Source organism: Pteronotus mesoamericanus, unplaced genomic scaffold (assembly GCF_021234165.1).
Source record: "Pteronotus mesoamericanus isolate MK-2021 breed Mesoamerican mustached bat unplaced genomic scaffold, CSHL_Meso_final contig_1189, whole genome shotgun sequence".
NCBI classification, from domain to species: Eukaryota; Metazoa; Chordata; class Mammalia; order Chiroptera; family Mormoopidae; genus Pteronotus; species Pteronotus mesoamericanus.
In genome coordinates this window covers 800,103-819,002 of record NW_026555038.1, presented here as the reverse complement: position 1 = coordinate 819,002, position 18,900 = coordinate 800,103, and the positions used below count along the sequence as shown (strand labels likewise).

Sequence of the window (18,900 nt, the reverse complement as noted above, 5' to 3'; positions counted from 1 at the left end):
TTGGTTGCCTATTACAACAAATTACTAACCTGAGTACCTATAAATGCTCGAGTATGAATGTTCAAGTCACATTACTAATTCTCTGATACATTTCTTTTCTTCTGTTCTTTGGGAGAAAGAGATGGAATGACCAAAGTCAAAATACAGAGCTAGATTCCCTTGTGCATGTGGGTGTCAAACATTATATATGAATATATGGGTGACTATGGGATTTTTAAGAGGGGTTTCCTAGTAGGGTCAAGAATTAAACAATAACAGTAACTGATATCTGCATAGCACTTTATAGCTTGTGAAGAGCTGGTCCATCTACATCTTACTTGTATTTAATGTGGGGCTCAGAGACAGACTTCTTTAGAATATAGACACAGAAGCAGTGACATGCTTGCTTTACAAATAAATGCTTTTGAGATATACCAATGTTAGCACTACAGCTGCTTAAAAAGCTACCAAAAGCACCCCACCAGCCCAATTATTTCTGGGACATGACCTCAAACCAATAGTGTTTGTTCTTGCCCAAGTGCATTTGGTGTTTTGAAAGAAAAATTTGAGTTTAAGTTAAATTAAACCCAATTCACACTAACAGTGCACAAAAATTTGGAACTTCAGATAGAGGTCAGATAGTGCTATTTGTTATTAAAGTCTCTGTTCTTACCATACTCAATATTATATCAAGAATATGTTTAAATTTACAACGCATAGAAATATTTGAATACTATTGTGTAGCTTCTGTTAGATGTCTCACTTCATTTATCTCACAAAATATGAGGCCAAATTAAAATAGAGAATGTTGAAAAGGATGAGCAGCAATGTATTAGCCCAGCAGGTACTGATAAAATTAAAAATTACTCTTAAAGTAAATCCACACTGACAGTAAGCTTTTAGTTAGCCTCAATTAACGAGGATGAAAATTTCTAACATTTATTGTTTACTACATGCGAGGCACTCTTTAATGTGCTTTACTCGTATTAGACATTGCAACCTTATATAACCATACCTATTCACTTTACCAATGAGGAAATAAGGCACAGAGGGCAACAAGATCAGACAGTGAACAACATTTTAAAATTTCAGAAAAATTAAAACTACTCTTTCCATATGACAATTTTTTTCTATTTTTAAATAGCTTATGGATGTTTAAAAAATATTTCATGCTGATAAAATATATAGGAACATAGAATATTATTAAAAGAAGACAGATTCATTTCTGGCATACTTTTGAGCAGGACTAATGGATTTTACATTTATTTTAAAGCCAATTAACTTTAATTTGACATTTCTTCAAGAAGTTAATGGCACAAAAACATCTGCCTGCGTATCTTAGGGTTGTTCTTTTTGTTCAATTTCCTGTAATTGTTTCCAGGACATTCTTATTTATTAAAGTATAATAAAATATTCTAGTGCTAATGGACTGAAATAAGAAGTAATCATGGAAAAAATAGAATGTCAGAAGTCAACAGAAGAAAGATGCTCACCACAGAGCTCTATAAAGTAAACTCCGAACACACTGTTAGGAAAGAGGCTAGATTTCCTTTTGCCCTGGGAATATCTGAATAAGTTTTCCTAGAAGCCAGCATCCCAGACCCTGACATGTACCTTTCTTTTCATCTTACCTTTTGCTTCAGATGTGGGGCATGATTGTCCTCCTTGGCTGAGAGATAGAGGGAACGAACTTGTTCCTGCACTGCATTGTAAAAGGTTGTCTCCCAAAATTGCTGATTTGTCCAAATGGGGTGGTCCTGCACACAGGTGTAAGCAAACTGGCTGACTCCGGGAGCCAGTTTCTGTGGGAACACACAACGTACAATGTACATCACCATGGGGCTGGCAGAGTTATGACAGTTCGGAAGGTTACAGGGGCCACAGTTAATCATAGATGTGCTCAAAGGACTTACCTAAATAGTATTTTATGGCAGTATAAGCTTAACAACCAGCAACTTGTTCATATTTTGACTGGCAACTTTGAACTTGCTAGATAACCCCTAAGGTCTCAGTCGCTTTTTCCATTAAGATGGAACATTTTAGGAACAGCTAAAAGTTCAAGTTATTATATGAATTAGAGAATATATGAAAATACCTAGTACTGTACCTTGTACACAGTAGGCACTGTGGAGTTGGTAGCTTTATTACAATTGTAACACATAAAAAATCCATTATAACCTAAATAGAAAACTCCAGATAATTTAAAATTTCTTCTCCTCTGTTTTAGAGTATATCTTGTGGGGTTCTCACTGAAATGTGAGTGAGCTACACGCGATGAAGGCGTACCAGGACTCTGGGACTCAAGAGGAATCGCACCCTCCCTGCCGCTCACGCCAGCCCTTTACCTCCTCACTGAGGCTGCTGCCTGCCTATCATACTCCCTGGCAGACTGCCCTGGGCTTCAAGGGCATTTTCTGGTAACCAAGTCTGGGTATAGAAGGTACTCTCAGGCCAAACCTTCCTTTTCAGGACTTCCTGTGGGCTTTAGAGTGAGAATAAACCTTTCTCGGTGATTAAAACAGAGGGAAGGAACACTCACTCTTGCAGGCGTTTGAGGACCTTCGTAAACATGTGTCTCGTTTAATACTGAAGATCTTACAAGACTCACATTATTACTGCCAATTTAAGGAAGAGAAAACAGAAGTTCTGGGAGGTTTAAGTCCAAGGCCATAAAGCAGTTACATAAGTGGTAGTGGAGGTAGGTTTCAAGCCTAGAGTTTGCTTGGTTCCAAAGCCCCTGCTTTTACTACACCAAACTGTTTTTGCAAAGGAACAGAAAACAAAGCATAAAACACATTAAGTACCAATTGTCACTGCTGTCTGTTTTTTTTCCCCTGCACTTTAGGAATTTGTTTTCCAAATTAATATTCTGGCTATATCCTTTGATATGATTTCAATTAACAATACATTTTATTTTATTTGAATTTTTATAAGAGTTTCTTTGAGCCAAACTGATGACATAGGTCAAGGAGCAAGATCTCAAATGCTCTCTGCATTTTAAAATTTAAAGATAATTTACTCTGCCAAATTTCAGTTAACGATTTGAGTCATCTTTCCATAGTTGTTGCTTTCACCTCTAAAAGATAAAAGATATTTCAAAAATTTTTAAATCTATCATTTCTCAGCAAATAGCAGGTAACATTCTCAATAGACAGACGCTTTTTGTCTATTTTATACTTTGGAATTCAGTTCATCTATTTTCTGTGAGTAGAACTAAGGGTTCAGATAATATGTTTCCTTTTGAAGCATTTTAATAAGCTGAATGATCTTCTGAAATGTTGGACACTGAAGATTACTATTAAGGTAATATACAAAACAGTTATGTAGCAAAAGTTGATTCATTTCTTAGGGGTGCATAACAGATGTATAAGACAACTAGTAAAAATTTTATGTTCAATACAAGCTAATTTCCTTCTCAATCTCAAGCAGACTAAACCTAGAACTGGAACAGGCACCATGCATACCATGAAATGTATAGTATCTGTGTAGTGAGAAATGGTGTGACTATGATTTTGCCTATGAGACTCTGTGTATTTCTGTATCCCATGTGTTAAGTCCCTTTCAAGACAGTTAGTTCTATTTACTACTGCTGTGGTGACTGAGTATACGTCTATTAGGTGGCTATAAGCTGGGGCTGACCAAGAAGCAAAAATCAGGAGTTCCCCAAAGGAACACTGCACAAGAATCATTGCTGGTCTTCATAATGCTGTCTGCTCATTTAAGACACAGTTACCTTCTCTCTATGGAGAAAGCATGGACAGAATGTGTGTGGTGCTGTATGTAGGTAAGCAGGGCCACACACACTATCACATGCCCCTCCTACATTTTTCTCCAAGATACTTGAGATGTGGGTAGCACATACAAGGTCTGTCTGGAAAAAAATCCAGCTATTGTTAATATAATGAGAACAGTTTGTGTGACATCAATGTAACCTGGCAGCCAAGGAGAGTGGACTGGCATGCACATGTGTGAATAATGATGACTTCACCGTACTAGTCCGTGGGGGCAGTAGACATACTCAGGGAGCATGTGTAGTGTGTGGCTGTCACATTCAAAATGACTGAGTGAGTGGAGCAATGGATCTGCATCAAATTTTGTGTTAAGCTTGAACACTCCTCTGTGGAAACTATTGAGATAATTCTGAAGGCTGCCGCTATGAGCAACTGGTGATGGGCAGCTTCACCACGACAATGTGCCCGCTCATGCATCACATCTGTGCAGAGTTTTTTGGTGAAACATCCGATCACCTGGATTACTCAGACCCCCTGTAGCCCAGATTTGGCTCTTCCCACAACTAAAATCACCTTTGAAAGGGAAGTGATTTCAGATGGTCGATAAGGTTCAGGACAATACAACAGGGCAGCTGATGGGAGAGCTGTGTGAGGTCTCAAGGTCCCATTTTTGAAGGGGACTGAGGCATCACTGTGCTACATACAATCTTTATTGTATCTTGTATCTTCAATAAACGTCTCTATTTTTCATATTACATGGCTAGATACCTTCTTGACAGACCTCATATATTTTTGCCCCTAAGAATTCTAAAGACAGTGACTGTGTCACAGTGTACAAGCCTATTTTGAAAGAGATATTAAAGGCACAAAATTCAAATAAAATTCTCAACTATCTTTCCCATAAAGATAGTCAGAGGCAGCACTGATTCTTACAAGTGCAATGTAAAAATTATGTTAATATCATTGGACTCAGAAAAATAGCACTTAACAAATCCTTATCAGGTTCTCACATAAAGTACTTTCAGAATCATTAACACAGAGAAAGTTATGAATGATGAATTTCTTATTACAACTTGACAGCTCTACAGGAATCTGAGAGTATACTAAAGCCTTGTCTTTCTCTCTCACCCTTTTTCATACTGATGCTGTATATTCACTTTCCTTGGCAAGTATCAGTTATTATCTTCCTGTTTATTTACAAACTAGCAGTGACTATGCAAAAGCTTTCCCGAATTTTTGAAGAGAAGTGAACTATATATGTTCCTAGGCAGACAAATGGTATAAAAGAGAGTGACAGTAGCTCAAAGGGTCAGACTCCATAGGTTGTTTATTAGGTGAGAATTATAGCAGGGTGAAGTGGTGATAGGATACTTTTTTGGTGGCAAGACAGTCACAGATGACTATGGCATCTTATACATGCATAAAAATCATTAATTTCCCAACTAGAAATATTACTATTTTTTCAAACATGAAATTTGTTTTCTTTGTGGTTCTCTGCTTTGTCTTTTTAACCACAAGCACAGGGCACTGTGTCTCTCACTGTTAGGATGGACCAGGCCATGGCCCTGATGGGTAGGTATGTTCTTAGGACCAGCAGAGGGCAGTAGCGCCTTGTTCTGCTTAGATTCTACCAGGGCTTGAGATAGGAATTGCAAAAATGGAGCTTTGCAGTCTAGCTGGGCTAGAAAGTGGGTGGTAAGGCGAGTACTGCATGTCCTCGCTGTACATTTGAGAGACTATAAGAAAATGAATTTACCCAAGGCCATGCAGCAAGATGGGTAGAAGAGAAGGGAAGAGAAATAAGGTTTTCCATAATTCTACAACATTTCTGTAAGATACAAAAGTGAAGACAGTCCACAAAACAAAGCTATGTAGTATGATTACCTAGAGAAAGATGCAAAGAGACTGTTTAGGGCTTCAGATTCAGTATATCCTGTGATAGTTGTAGTAGTTTTAGCAAACAAGAAAAATAAGCTCCTGTGGATAAAACTAACTCCTGATTTTAATCACTCCTTTGGTTTGAAGAAAAATCTTCCCCAAGATGGTTTCTCAAAATGGCCCGCATCCCAGCTTCATGACCTTTTGCTTTGCACAGGGATGGGACTCAATCCACTAAGCATGTGAGAGCGGCAGTGGCAGGGAATGCTGTTGTCAAATGACGCCTCTCTTTCCCTTCAGTTTTGGCAACAATAGTTACTTAACATTTCATGATTCTTATGATTCTGTCCTAAAGAAACAAGTGATATTTTGCTATGCAATTTTACGACATGTTTAAGAATGTGTTGACTTCCTTCCTTATCTAGAAAAAATAGCCCTGGAGGTACTAGATTAAGCAATGCCATTCATTTTCCACAAAGCATTCAAAGGAAACCCAGCATGGGACAGGATATGGGGAATAAACTCACAGGCTCACCAATCAGCGGGCCAGATTCAAATCCAAATAAGTGGACACAAATCATTTCAGAGATGAGTTGGTCAAGGGAAAGGTTAGGATATCAACATGAGAGGCCTAAGGCTAGCCATGTGTGATCTCCAGGCCCATGGCTCCAATTAGGAAGCTCAGAGGCAAACCAGATTTCAGGGGAAAAAGCTAGCTGGTGAGACTGATTCTATAAATATGTAATGGCCTTCGAGAATATTGCAGAATACAAAGATTCACAGTTTAAATTACTGGGTATTTCCTATCCAGTTCTGGCACTGGAATACAAGTGGACCTCAATGTACAGTTTAGGGATGGTGCCAGGCAATCCCTTTATGATTCTACACTGGCCTAACCAAGCCCAGATATTAAGTCACTTTTAAGAATTAATTTCTGAGCATTTTCTGATGAACTCTGAAAGTGCTTAGTCTTGAGGGACAAACAAAAAAAAGGAAGACAGGAATAGGAAAAAAGTGTATCCAAATCATGTATTTGTCAAATCTTAACCAAATCTTAAACATATTTGCTTTATGCATTTTTTTTTAAACAAAGGACATAAAACAATTGGATTTGGTTGGAGTTCACTATGTACCTTGATCCCATTTCTCTCCTACCCTAGAGTTAACAAGGATCCTAAACAAGGTATGTTTCACTCCCATTTATGTTTTATATCTGTATATATTCATAAAGAATATGTGGGGTTATATTATTGTAGGTTTCATTTTACCCCTTATTGATGTTTTTCAAAGTATACAAGTTATATTTCATTGATTTATGTCTTATCAAGCTAAACTATGTAATTGATGGGGATAAAACACAACTGGCTCTTTGTAAACATACAACTCAGAAGGGGAATAAGAGCATGGTCTATAAACAATGAGTATTTAGGATACTGGGTTGATTAGTCAGTGGGATTTATAGAATGGTGAGTAATCCAATTAGCTAAACAGAGGTGATTGTGAAATCTACTATAGTTTTTCCTGTTCTCCTACTTGATACTCAAGATTGAACAGCTCAAGTAACCTCAAATTCATAAGCATCTAAACTTCTCCTGGATTGCTGAGAAGATTCACACACACAAGTTCTGCGGAAGTAGTATATCCATTCACCAGCATTAGCCAGTATTCATTTGATGTGCCAATGTCAGAAGCTTGCATGACGGTGTTGAAGTCCTGAAACCACTTATCTTTCTAATGATTCTCCAAAATGGTAAATATTGAGAGATCAGAGGATGAATTAATTTATTTTCTTTGTGGTCCAGAAATTAGTAGAAATCAAATACAAGCTTGCCGTCAAGTCCTCTACCTAGGTTTGATATTCTTAAAAATAAAAGAGAGGATCCAAATCCAACCCCTACTTTTTTTTTTTGGCAGGTTTTTAAACTTTTTTATGTAAGTGTTTTTTATATTGTGTTTTATTCTGTACCTTGGTTTTTTCACATATTATGTCGCTAGACTTATTCAGGTAATAATAATAATTATTATGATGATGATTAACCTGAGCTCTCTCTCTCTCTATATATATTATTTAACTTTCTTAGTCCTTACAGAAATCTTATGAGCCATTGAGATAAGTACTAATATTATCCCTGTTTTAGAAGGTGAAGAAACTGAAGCACAGAGAAGGTAAGCAACTTGTCTAAGAGAACAGAGCTAGGAACTCATGGAACCTGTGCTTGGATTCAGACCCTCAGTGTTTACCTACAGAATTTGGTTTCTTAATCACCACACGATTTAACTTCTGTATGGAATTCCATTATATGAATATACAGCATTTCCTAGTTTCTATTAATGGACATTTGTACAGTTTCCAGCTTTTTGCCATTGTAAACAGTGGTGTGTGAATATTATCATACTGTCAACGGTCAATTTTGATTTCAGTACCATTTAATAGTGCTTGGAAATACTTGAGAGGGGCCTAAGAAATTTAATTCCCATTGTTATCTGTACCAATAAACATTTTTGGGTTATTGTGTGTTGGTTATTTTTCCAATGAGAAATTATTTAATACAAATTTAAAAAAAAATCTGCTATTTAAAAAAATTAATAGTTCTGTAATATAAAATATCTAGTCAGTATTTAAATTTTAATTATCTTATAAATGTTAAAAAAGTTTTTCTTGCTTTTTTAAAAAAATAATCAGCTTAACTCAGGAAGAAGCCAAATAAGGTACATATATCACTATTAGTTTATATATTTGTGAGGTCAATTTTAATCTATACATCCCTCTACCAACTGTCTGTCTAGCATCTACCATACATGATCAATTCATTTTTTATTCATATTTTTGTGAACTCATGGATTTTTAAAATATATTTGACTATTCTTAAATCTGTTTAGAAACAAACCAAAAAAAAAAAATCTATCCATAAATGTTTACTGCAAACTTGTGTTTTTCATTAACCTGATACCGAGTACTATGGGATCCCTGTCTACAAAGTGCCTATAATCTTATATGAAGAGGCAGGAAATCCACATGTGATGGCTGATGAACCTAATAATGTTTATAACAGCATTGTAAACTGGGAGAACATAATCAGCAAAAAAGATGAGTAGATACATAACAAGGTATTTTCTCTGAGGGGTAAATGCAAAGGAAGCAACAGAAGAAAGGGTACGTGGGTCCCAGCACAGAAAATGGAGGAATTTGGTGAGTCACAGCTCTTACTCTGTGCACTTGCAAATGGCCCAAAAGCTCAACAAAAATGTTTATTACAGCATTATCTTTAATAGCTATGCCCCTCTCCTCCAAAATTAGCAATTTTAATGTCTTAACTATAGGGAAAGTTAGGTATATCATTAACAGAAAAGAATATCATGCTGTCATTAAGGTGGTTAATATGGTGATGTACTTACGATATGCTACATCAGAAAACAAATCAAATGTGCTATGATTATGTCTGTAAGTACACAAAGACTGGGAGGGAAAGGGCAAAATGAAAATGAAGGAAAGGTAACAGGATTTTGAACAATTTACTTTCCTTCTTCAAAAATAATTTTAATATTTTTTTTTGTTCAATGAGGCAAATTAAGTATTCTTTGGTCTCCAAGTCCCACAGAAATGACAACACAAATTTTTGGGCAAAAATGTATAGGAACAAAAGAATGAGAAAGGAGAGAAGATCAGATTGGCATTGTTAATAAAATTTTAGAAGTCATAAAATGGCTTTATAAGCATTAACAAATTTTGAAGATCAGATAAAACTGACATTCCATATTACTTAAAGAAGGAAAAGCCCTTTTCACACTTTTAAAGAATGAATTTTACAGTAGATGAATGACATCACAATAACAATAATGCAAACAACCCAAATGTTCATTAACTGGTGAATATAATGCGATATATACCTATATCTATATCTATCTATCTATCTATCTCAGTATTATGGCAATAAAAAGATATGAGGTACTGATACATGCTATACTATGGATGAACCTTGAAAACATTATGCAAAGTGAGAGAATAGAAAATTTCCAGAATAGGCAAATTCATAGAGACAGAAAGGAGATCAGTGGTGGCCTAGAGCTTAAGGGACGAGGGAAATGGGTGGCGACAGCTCAAAGGTACGGTGTTTCAGTCTGTGATAATGAAAATGTCTTAAAATTGACTGTAGTGGAAGGGATATACTAAAAACCATTAAATTATACTTTAATTGGATGAACTGCACAATATGTGAATTATATTTCAGTAAAATATTTTTAAAAGGTTGCTGACAGGAGAAACTGGGTGAGAACATTTGAAAACTATATAATCTTTGTAACTGTTGGGAAATGTCAAAATGCTCAAAAATAAAGGTCTACTTTAAAAAAAGGATGGAGCCCTGGCTGGTGTGGCTCAGTGGATTGAGCGCCGACCTGAAAACCAAAAACCCAACTGAAATACCTCTCGCACATCGATGTTTCTTTTCCTTCTTATTTCTCCAAGTAAATAAATAAAAATCTTTAAAAAAAATTAAAGAAGGAGGGAAAGCTGGTGTGGCTATAGTCACAGAAGATGATTTAAATGTCAAAGGGAAGAATATTACCACAGATAAAAATGGTCATTTCATAATGGTAAAGGGTCAAGAAGTCAAGAAGACATAAAAACCTGAGGTGTTTCTCTACCAAATAAAAGAGCTTCAACATACATGAAAGAAATCTGCTAAAAATGCAAGAAGAAATAAATATACAGCTATAGCTGGAGATTTCAATATCTCTAAATAATTAATAGAAATGGAAGCAGAAAATCAGCATGGATATAACAGACTTGAATTAAACTATCAACTAACTTCATCTGATTGACACTGATAGCACAACAGCAAAATACCCATGATTTTCACATGTATACAAAGCAATTACCAAGACTACCTGCATTCTGAGTGATAAAATAAGTCTTAATATATTAAAAGGATTCAAATCATACAAACTATATTTTCTGTTCAAAGTGGAATTAAATTAGAAATCAGTAAGAGAAGGGTAACGGGAACATCTCCAGTTATTTGGAAACTAAATAACTCGTGGATCCAAGAAGAAATAAAGGGGAAATCAGAAAGTGCTTTATACTAAATGAAAATACAACATATCAGAACTTGTGGGATGCCACTGAAACAATACTTTGCGGGCGGGGGCGGGGGCGAGATGTATAGCACTATAAGCCTGTATTAGAAAAGAAGAATGGCCTCAAATCTATGACCTCAGCTTACTCTTACAGAAAATTAAAAAAAAAAAAAAAAAAAAAGAAGAGCAAATTGAAAGTCAAAGCAAGCAGAAGGAGGGAATTAATGAAGATTAAAGCAGTCATTAATGAAATAGAAAACAAAAAAATGAAAATCAGTGAAATCTAAAGCTGGTTCTTTGAGAAGATTAATAAAGTTGACAAATCTCTAGCCAGACTGATTAAAAATAAAAAGACAAAAATCACCAATATCAGGAAGAAAGGCAACATTACTAAAGATTCTACAGATATTAGAAGGATCATAAAGAAATATTATGAACAACTTTATGTCAACAATATTGACAACTTAGATGAAATGGACAAATTCCTTGAAAGATACAAACTACCAAATCTCACTGGCATTTAATATATATTTAGCAAACCAGGGGCTCAAGGAGATAGATAGTGGGGTCAGTGGCCTAGTTATTGTACAGGTCATAGTGGGAAGTCATGAATGTCTTTGGAAAACACAGGTACCTGCCTGGGTAGAGGAACAGTAAGCAGTTTTAGGGATCTGCAGAGACAGTGAGACAGACACCAGGCACCTAGAAGGCTGGCTATGGCCATTTAGCTCTAGTTGTCCTACATGTAATATAACAGGTCAATACTGTATTAGGATAAAAAGACAAAGCTATATCCCCTGGAAGAATACATTTCTTCGCTTGTGTAGTTAAACTTTAGAGGTTAAATCCTCTGATTCAGACAATGTTATCACTACCTTAGAGACTGTTCTAATAACAAAGAATCTAACGGAAAAACACAAGCTCTGATTTTAAGTAATTATTAACTTGAATTTTATTACCAAGAATCTGAAAACAATCAAATTTTTCCATATATTATTTTCTACTTACTGGATGAAAGCAGAAACCACAGTAACATTGAATTACACTCTTGCAGTACATCTTTTCCTTCCTTTCCATCTACTCAACTTTTCCACAGATGAAAAAACATTAAATGAAATTATTTTGTTAGAATTACAAAAAGCAAAGTAAATCTTGAAAGCATTCCCTATGAAAAACAAAATCAACATCTTGGGACCTAAATTTCTGAATTTCACTGGAGTTTTGACTCAAAAACTTAAGACTCTTGTCAACGACCAAATAAAGATTCAAATTGTAGGTTGCATCCATGGTACAGTCAACTGTGGGTGAAGTAACTGCAATTGTCACTTCAGTGCCTACATTTTCTAAGGGGTTTATTTTGAATCTGTGGTCTCCAGAGAATGAGTGATATGGACAGTCCATGTGATTCATTAAGGTGGTGCCTATGTCAAGTGGAGGCCACAGAGCAGTAAATACTGGGGTTGGACCTTGAAAACTTTCTGACTGATAGGATATTCTCAGATGAGTCACCAAATCTCCTAGTTTAAGTTCATTATGAAAATAACACCTTCTTGACTTGGATGTGTATCTGATAGAGGTAGGTCATCCTATTTTTGAGAAGAAAAACTTAGCATTATAAGCTGACTATATACAGTGGGGGAAGAAAATGTATTTGTTGAAAAAAAATATGCCCCTGCTTTTGAGGAAAACAGCTCTCCTTCAACTTTAGTTTTACTGCTTGTTATTTATTTTGGAAAGATTCATTAAAACTGAGACTGTAGAATGAGGAACAAGCTGTTGACGTAGTAGCCATTTCCCAGGAAGACTTATCTATTGAATCATATAGACTGGGTCAAAGTTATCCAAGCGTTTCCATGGGTAAGCCCATCATTACACTTGGAACTCTAGATAATAAGTAAATAGCAGTAATTATGTGGCTAAAATGAACCAAGACAGGTCCAGAGCTAAGAATAAATAGCTGTAAAGCTATATTAAATTGTTCTCAGACTAGAGATGGTTGAAGCTTCAGGGGATCATTTTCTACTGCTAAGGCTTTTAGGAAGACCACAAAATCCACCAAGCCATCCCCACTCTCTAGTATCTATGTTCACTTATTAATGCTTATAATTGTACTATTCATATTTCATTCTTATTGTTTAAGGGCTAGTTCCTACTAAAAAGTAAATGTTCCTGCAGGTTTGGGGGTACCCTTACCCAGCTGACTACAACTGAATAGGAAAGAAGCCTTTAAGATTAAGTTTCCTTAAAAGGGTAGAAAAGCAATTATGAGGGAATTGGAAGTCTGAAGCAAGAAAGAAATAAAAAGCCTAATAAAGTTGGAAAAAGGAATGGAACAAGGCTGAAGACACCATGTACTTCCCCAATTTACTAGACCAACTCTCCCTAGGAGGTCAGTTTGGATTCCTGGAATATGCAGAAAAAGGTTCCCAATTCATAGAGAGGTGGGAGGAGTTCAAATTCAATATTCGTAAGTGGCAGTAGATTTTTCTGCCTATCATCAAACACTTACAAAAATGTGCACATCTGCTGATGTGAGAGCACAAATATGAAAGTATACAGGCGCACACAAACATGTAACACTTGTTAAGCCTAAATCACTTACTTGTTTTAAGTACAGAGCCATTAAATTAAATGAAACTTTGGAGATTAATTTTTTCATTGACACATGGAGATGCTAAGACACACAGGAGTAAAGGAACATAACCAAAGTCACAGGGCTAGTTAGAGCAGTGCTGAAACTAGAAAATGATTTTTTTTTTTCTATAAGATACTAAATAATCTGGCCACATCCTCTCTTTCTAAGCTTCCTGAGTAGCAGTCACTTGTGCAGATGCCATCCTGCAGGGGAAGGAGCAGAATGCTCTGTGTGCTGAACATACTCCTTGCTTTCTCACTGCCATGACATTTGTTAAGCTATTTCTTCCACTTGGAGTCTCTCCTTCCAATCTCTAATGGTTAAAATCCTACTCATTTCCACAAGGGTCTATTCAAATCTTACCTATCTGTTATAATCTGTGTCTCCCTGAAAGTCCTATGTTGAAGCCCTAACCACCACTCCCCCCAGTGTGGTTATATTTGAAGGAAGTAATTAAGGTTAAATAAGGACATAAGGGTGGGGCCCTGATCTGATAGGATTAGTGTCCTTATAGGGAGAGATACCAGAAAGCAGGCACTCTCTCTCCGCAACCTTTGTCCCCTGTCTTCAGGTGCATATATGCACTGCCGAAGGGTGATGTGAGGACATAGCAAGTCAGAAAGGGAGTTCTTAACCCGAAACCAAATTGGCTGGAAACTTGACCTTGAATTTCTAGCCTCAAGAACAGTGAGAAAATAAATGCCTGTTGTTTAAGCCAGCCAACCTATGGTATTTTGCTATGGCAGCCTGAGCGGACTCAGACACTATTATCTTATATAGAACTTTGTTTATACTTCTCTAAGAATTATTTCATTCTGTTTTTAAATTTAGGACTATTTTTGCCCAAGAGTGTGCTGAAATGGTATGTTAGAACCTCTCTCAGAATTATATTAGACTCAGCAACTTTGGAAAGATTTTAGTTTTCAATGTGGTAAAATATAATAGCAATAAAAATATTTGTATTAAAAATGGTCAAGTTAGAGAGGGGTTTTTAAAGGAAGTACTACTATGGTGCTATATAAGGCAGTGTATTATATGTGATCAGTTCCTATATTATTCCTATTTTTTCATGCTAAGGGATGATAATACTTATTAAAAGAACAATTTATTAGGGTTTAAAAACTAAGCATTAACCTATTAATCAATTAAATGTAAATAATTAAAAAGTGTACATAAAGCATCTCCCCTAATAGCCTCTGAGGGCAGATGCCACCTCTGGCACATCTTGGCATCACCACAAACATCTGGTTAAAGTATCTTAACTACGGATATTGGAGGCACACAAAATGCTTGTTGAATTCTAAAAAGGTTAATTATATATTTTTCAAGAGTTTTCTTCTAACATTACAATTTTTGTTCTAATTTTATTAGCTAGAAATGTCACCCAAGAGTACGCTAAAACCACCTAATTTCTCACAGTCATCCCAGATGGTTCTCTGACTTCTGATAATCCCCTGCCATCAATACTGAGGCACTCCATTGATGAAGGGTTCCCTTGCTTTCATTTCCCCAATACTTAAATCTCCCCTGAAAGTGGTTTCCCTTTATCTTAATGTCTCTCATATAATGTAAAAATCTATCAGTGACAAACAGGGACAACTGCAAAGCTGCGGAAATTAAAAACAGATGTCATGAGTTAGGTACAAAATATTTCCTTTTGAACATAAAGGGAATTTGCTGAGTCACCGAGTCAAGTATTTATAGCATCGCATAATTTATTTTCTGCTGTAATAACTTATTCTGTAATTCAGCAGCTCCTCCACAAGTCTCTAACAAAACCATGATTTCTCAAAAATGCTAACAATGCTGACTAATAAGAAGGAAACAGTGCTTCCTAAGCAAAATTAAACTAGAAGAGTAATCTATTTATAAAGGGCTCTTTCAGGACAAGCTGTTAAAATCTTAGGTTTTGCTACTCATAAGGAGAATCACGAGTTTTGCATTTTCCATTCTTTTCTGATCATGTTCTCACCAAAGGTTTTCTAATTCCTATCCGTAGGCCTTTCCTGCTATATCACCCCAACAAGAATTCACAACCAGCTAAAAGCAAGAGGTTGTATAAAGCTGGCATTCTATTAGCTCCATCTGGCTGCAGATGTTTTGTTTTGGCTGTCCAGGGTTTTTAAAAAATTAAAGCAACCTTTCAAAATAAAGAGATTCTATGTAAAAGCTAACTTTCTGTTAACAATGTTCCTGTGTTCCTGCAAGCTGCCAAGTGCTAGAGAGAAGCAGTGGGTGCCCTGAGGTGCTGCTCTTCCTACAGATGAGTAGTGGGTGCCCTCACAGAGGTGCTGCTCTTCCTTTGGCCTGTTAGTCTCATTTGCATTATTTGGCCGCAGTAGGTGTTTAGTTTGCAACCCTTGTTAATGTTAGAGAGAACTTTCCATGTGGATTTCCCCCAAGACTCTAATCAACACTCCTGTTACACTAGTCCACTAAATGGCCTCTGTGCCTCCACTTCTCAGTCCTCCTGAACATCTAACTCTGCTCTAAGTTTCTGAAACACAACCACGTCACTGCCCTGTTCTAGAGTATGCTATTGCATGTTTCTCAGTGTCCAGAATAATATTAGTCTAAACTCCTTAACCTGACATTCTAGGCATTCTGTAAATTGGTTCTAAATTACCTGTCCCAGCATATTTTCTATATCTAATGACTAAGTAGAGTGAGACTACCCTAAAAGGAAGTGTCAAGTGGACTACTATGCTGTTCTATCCTTTTCAACATGTCTATAAATGATTTAGGTAATAAAACGTATGATGATTTTCAAATTAATGGAAAAAAGGAATAGAACACATTTATAATTTGTTTACATCATCCTGTGAGATGTTTGCCTTAATCCTTTTACTGCTTTTGGCAAGTGCTCACCAAGGAAAACAAAAAGATCTGAGGGCCAACGGTGTTTTAAGATTATGCACACGTCAATCATAAATAAACACAAAGAGACTCAAGTTCCATTGCTTTTTACAGAAGAGTAAGGATTCCTAAAGAATTTTTGGGTACAGAACCTCATTTTTGCAAGACCAAGAAGAAAAACAGGATGACGGATAAAAGATAAAAATTAATTGAAGCAATGATTAAATAAAATAAAATAAGACCTGCATTTGTAGAGAAGGTTCTCTGCAGAGCATTGCCAACTAAGGATAAATTATGCTATAATCACACACATTTTTCAGAGCACCAAGATGTGTTCAGCACCCTGCCAGGGGCTGGGATAGTAATCCTCAAATGTACTATCACGTACAAAGTTTTAGAACTTTGGGATGGAGCCACTGAAACAGCACACAGCTATGTCAGAAAAACAAGTGACTGCCAATTGGGATACAGCATACAGAGAGTTATGCTATTAAAAAACGTGCTGTTTATTAATTCCAAAAAAGGTGATATAGTCCAGATAAAATTTTTTGTTTTAACTCAATCCTTCTAGAGAATTCACATTCTACTCCTGTTGGACCAATCTCTCATCTTAACACTTCGGCATGGGGCATGCCCAGATGTCAGATGCATTGCGCTTCCCAGAAGTCATGTCAGTTTCAGTTAACTTTTTTGGATGGGAAAGATAACAGATTTTAGCTTCAGCCAAGTATACTCTCTGCAACTACCCCCACTACACCAATTAAACAAGCAAATTATTTTGTAAAAAAACCCAACAAACAAGCAAAATTTGTTCTGTTTCCACAGCTTTCCTGTAACACCACAGATCTTTATAAAATAATGAGACAAGTTATCAAATATGCAATTGGGAAATCAATTACTTAATAAGTAGATCAAAAATTCCAGTCTAATACAAATGTCTCCTTAACATGAGAGACAGCAAAAATGTAAACAGCAGCCAGAGAACACTTCAGAAAGAGCATTCTTGGACTTTCTTGAGCAAAAACAAACCTCTTCATTATGTTAATCTCTGACATTTTTGAATTAGTACTTTCATTATTTTACAGAAAATTTCCTACAAAATTCACAAATATTGGGATGAAGCCAGTAAACTTTTGATTGTAACGATGAGGAAGAACAAGAAATATGAATGGTGACACAAAATCCTGAATCACAGAAAGTGTAAAATTGCATAATGTCAGCAGATGTTGTAATATATAGATGTTGTAAAAGTAACTTAGCATGGTGCTATTGATTATCACTTCCATACAAGGTGCTTTATTTTTATGAGACTTCTAACAGTTCTTGAAAATAACTTCTCTTGTGCTAATCTATACTTCTGTTAAAACCCATTCCATTGGAAAGTTAATAAAATATTGTTTAATTTATGTTGGTTCCCTCACCCAAGCACCTACAGTAGCCCTGCACTGATCATATTTGATTGTCAGAACTTGGCGTCAGAGATCCACATAATGATAATAATGTTATTAGCTAACACTCACATAGCACTTACTATGTATCAGTATTTCTATTATCTACTGCATAAAAATACAGCCCAAAAGTTGGTTGCTTAAAAACAACTATTTCATTATCTTTCACTATTTTATAGGTTGACTGGTGGTTAGGACAATGGGTTCTGGACTCACACTACGTAAGTTTAAATAACTTTGGGTAAGTTACTTCATTTTTCTGTGCTTTATTTTCCTCATCTATTAAATAAAGATAAAAGTAGGATTTTAAATCTCATAACCTCTCAAGGTTGTAATTGTGAAGGTTAAATGGCATGGTACACATAAGCAGCTTAGTACAATGTCTGGTACCCAGAAAGTAGTCAATCAATGTAGGTATTATTATTACTATTAAATTTTTTAAGTTCTTTCCCCCCAATTCAATAATAATAAATAACAAGTCTCCTAAAGGCAGAGGTCACATCTCCTATGCTGAGGTTCCTCATTTGGCTTCCCAAAGGGTTCTGAACACAAAGAAAGAGCAGAATAAATACTTTAGATCTGAATCAATAGCTGCCATGAATTAAAATAAATAATCCTCCTTTTTCATTAACCTGTCTTATAGAATTTTAAACTTACGGATCTGAAAAAAGGGAATAAATTTAAATTTTAGACCCTAAAATTTTAGGATCCCCTTCTCCGTAGCCTGGAGAGTACTATATTTACAACCACTGTCTACTGGTAAAGTATATTAAGTTGTATTAGACATTATCAGCATTTTCCCAAAAGGCAATGACAGAGTTTCAGGGTTTTGGCATTCTTAAAGATTTCTGAGTCCAACTGCGGAACTGTTAGGACACTAATGTCCAGGCCTCAGTCCCAAAGATTTTGGTTTCAAATGGCCCTCGGATGGGAGCTTTGCATCCCATGTCTTTTAGAGAACTCTGGTGATTCTACACGTGCAGCAGGGTTGAGAGTCACGGATCCAGGCCAAAGGATTAGAGTTCATATAGAGCAATGAATGATCTGGAATCCGGGCATTTGGGCTCTTGTACTGAACGATGGGTAATCAATTCAACCAGCTTTTTGATGACATGTTCTAGACTATTTAAAGATGGGAGTGAGTTTCAAACCTTTTTAGAAAACAGTTTTAGCTTCTCTTCAAATGCAATCTTATTGGGAAGTTCAATGTATATAAAACAACAAAAGGGAAGTAGCTTGGGATCAGAAATTTCTGCTATATTGCGTTAGCTTTCACATTGCTCTTCTCAGTAAGAAG

General features: G+C 36.0%; 1 protein-coding gene across 2 annotated transcripts in view; it reads right to left on the bottom strand.

Annotated features, from left to right (window-relative positions):
* SBF2 (SET binding factor 2) overlaps nt 1–18,900 on the bottom strand; it is a 402,149-nt gene that overhangs the window by 65,360 nt on the left and 317,889 nt on the right. For both annotated transcript variants that reach the window (XM_054582870.1, XM_054582860.1), the window contains exon 18: nt 1,611–1,781. In XM_054582870.1, the coding sequence (XP_054438845.1) occupies nt 1,611–1,781 (171 nt within the window). The remainder of the gene's footprint in view (nt 1–1,610; nt 1,782–18,900) is intronic.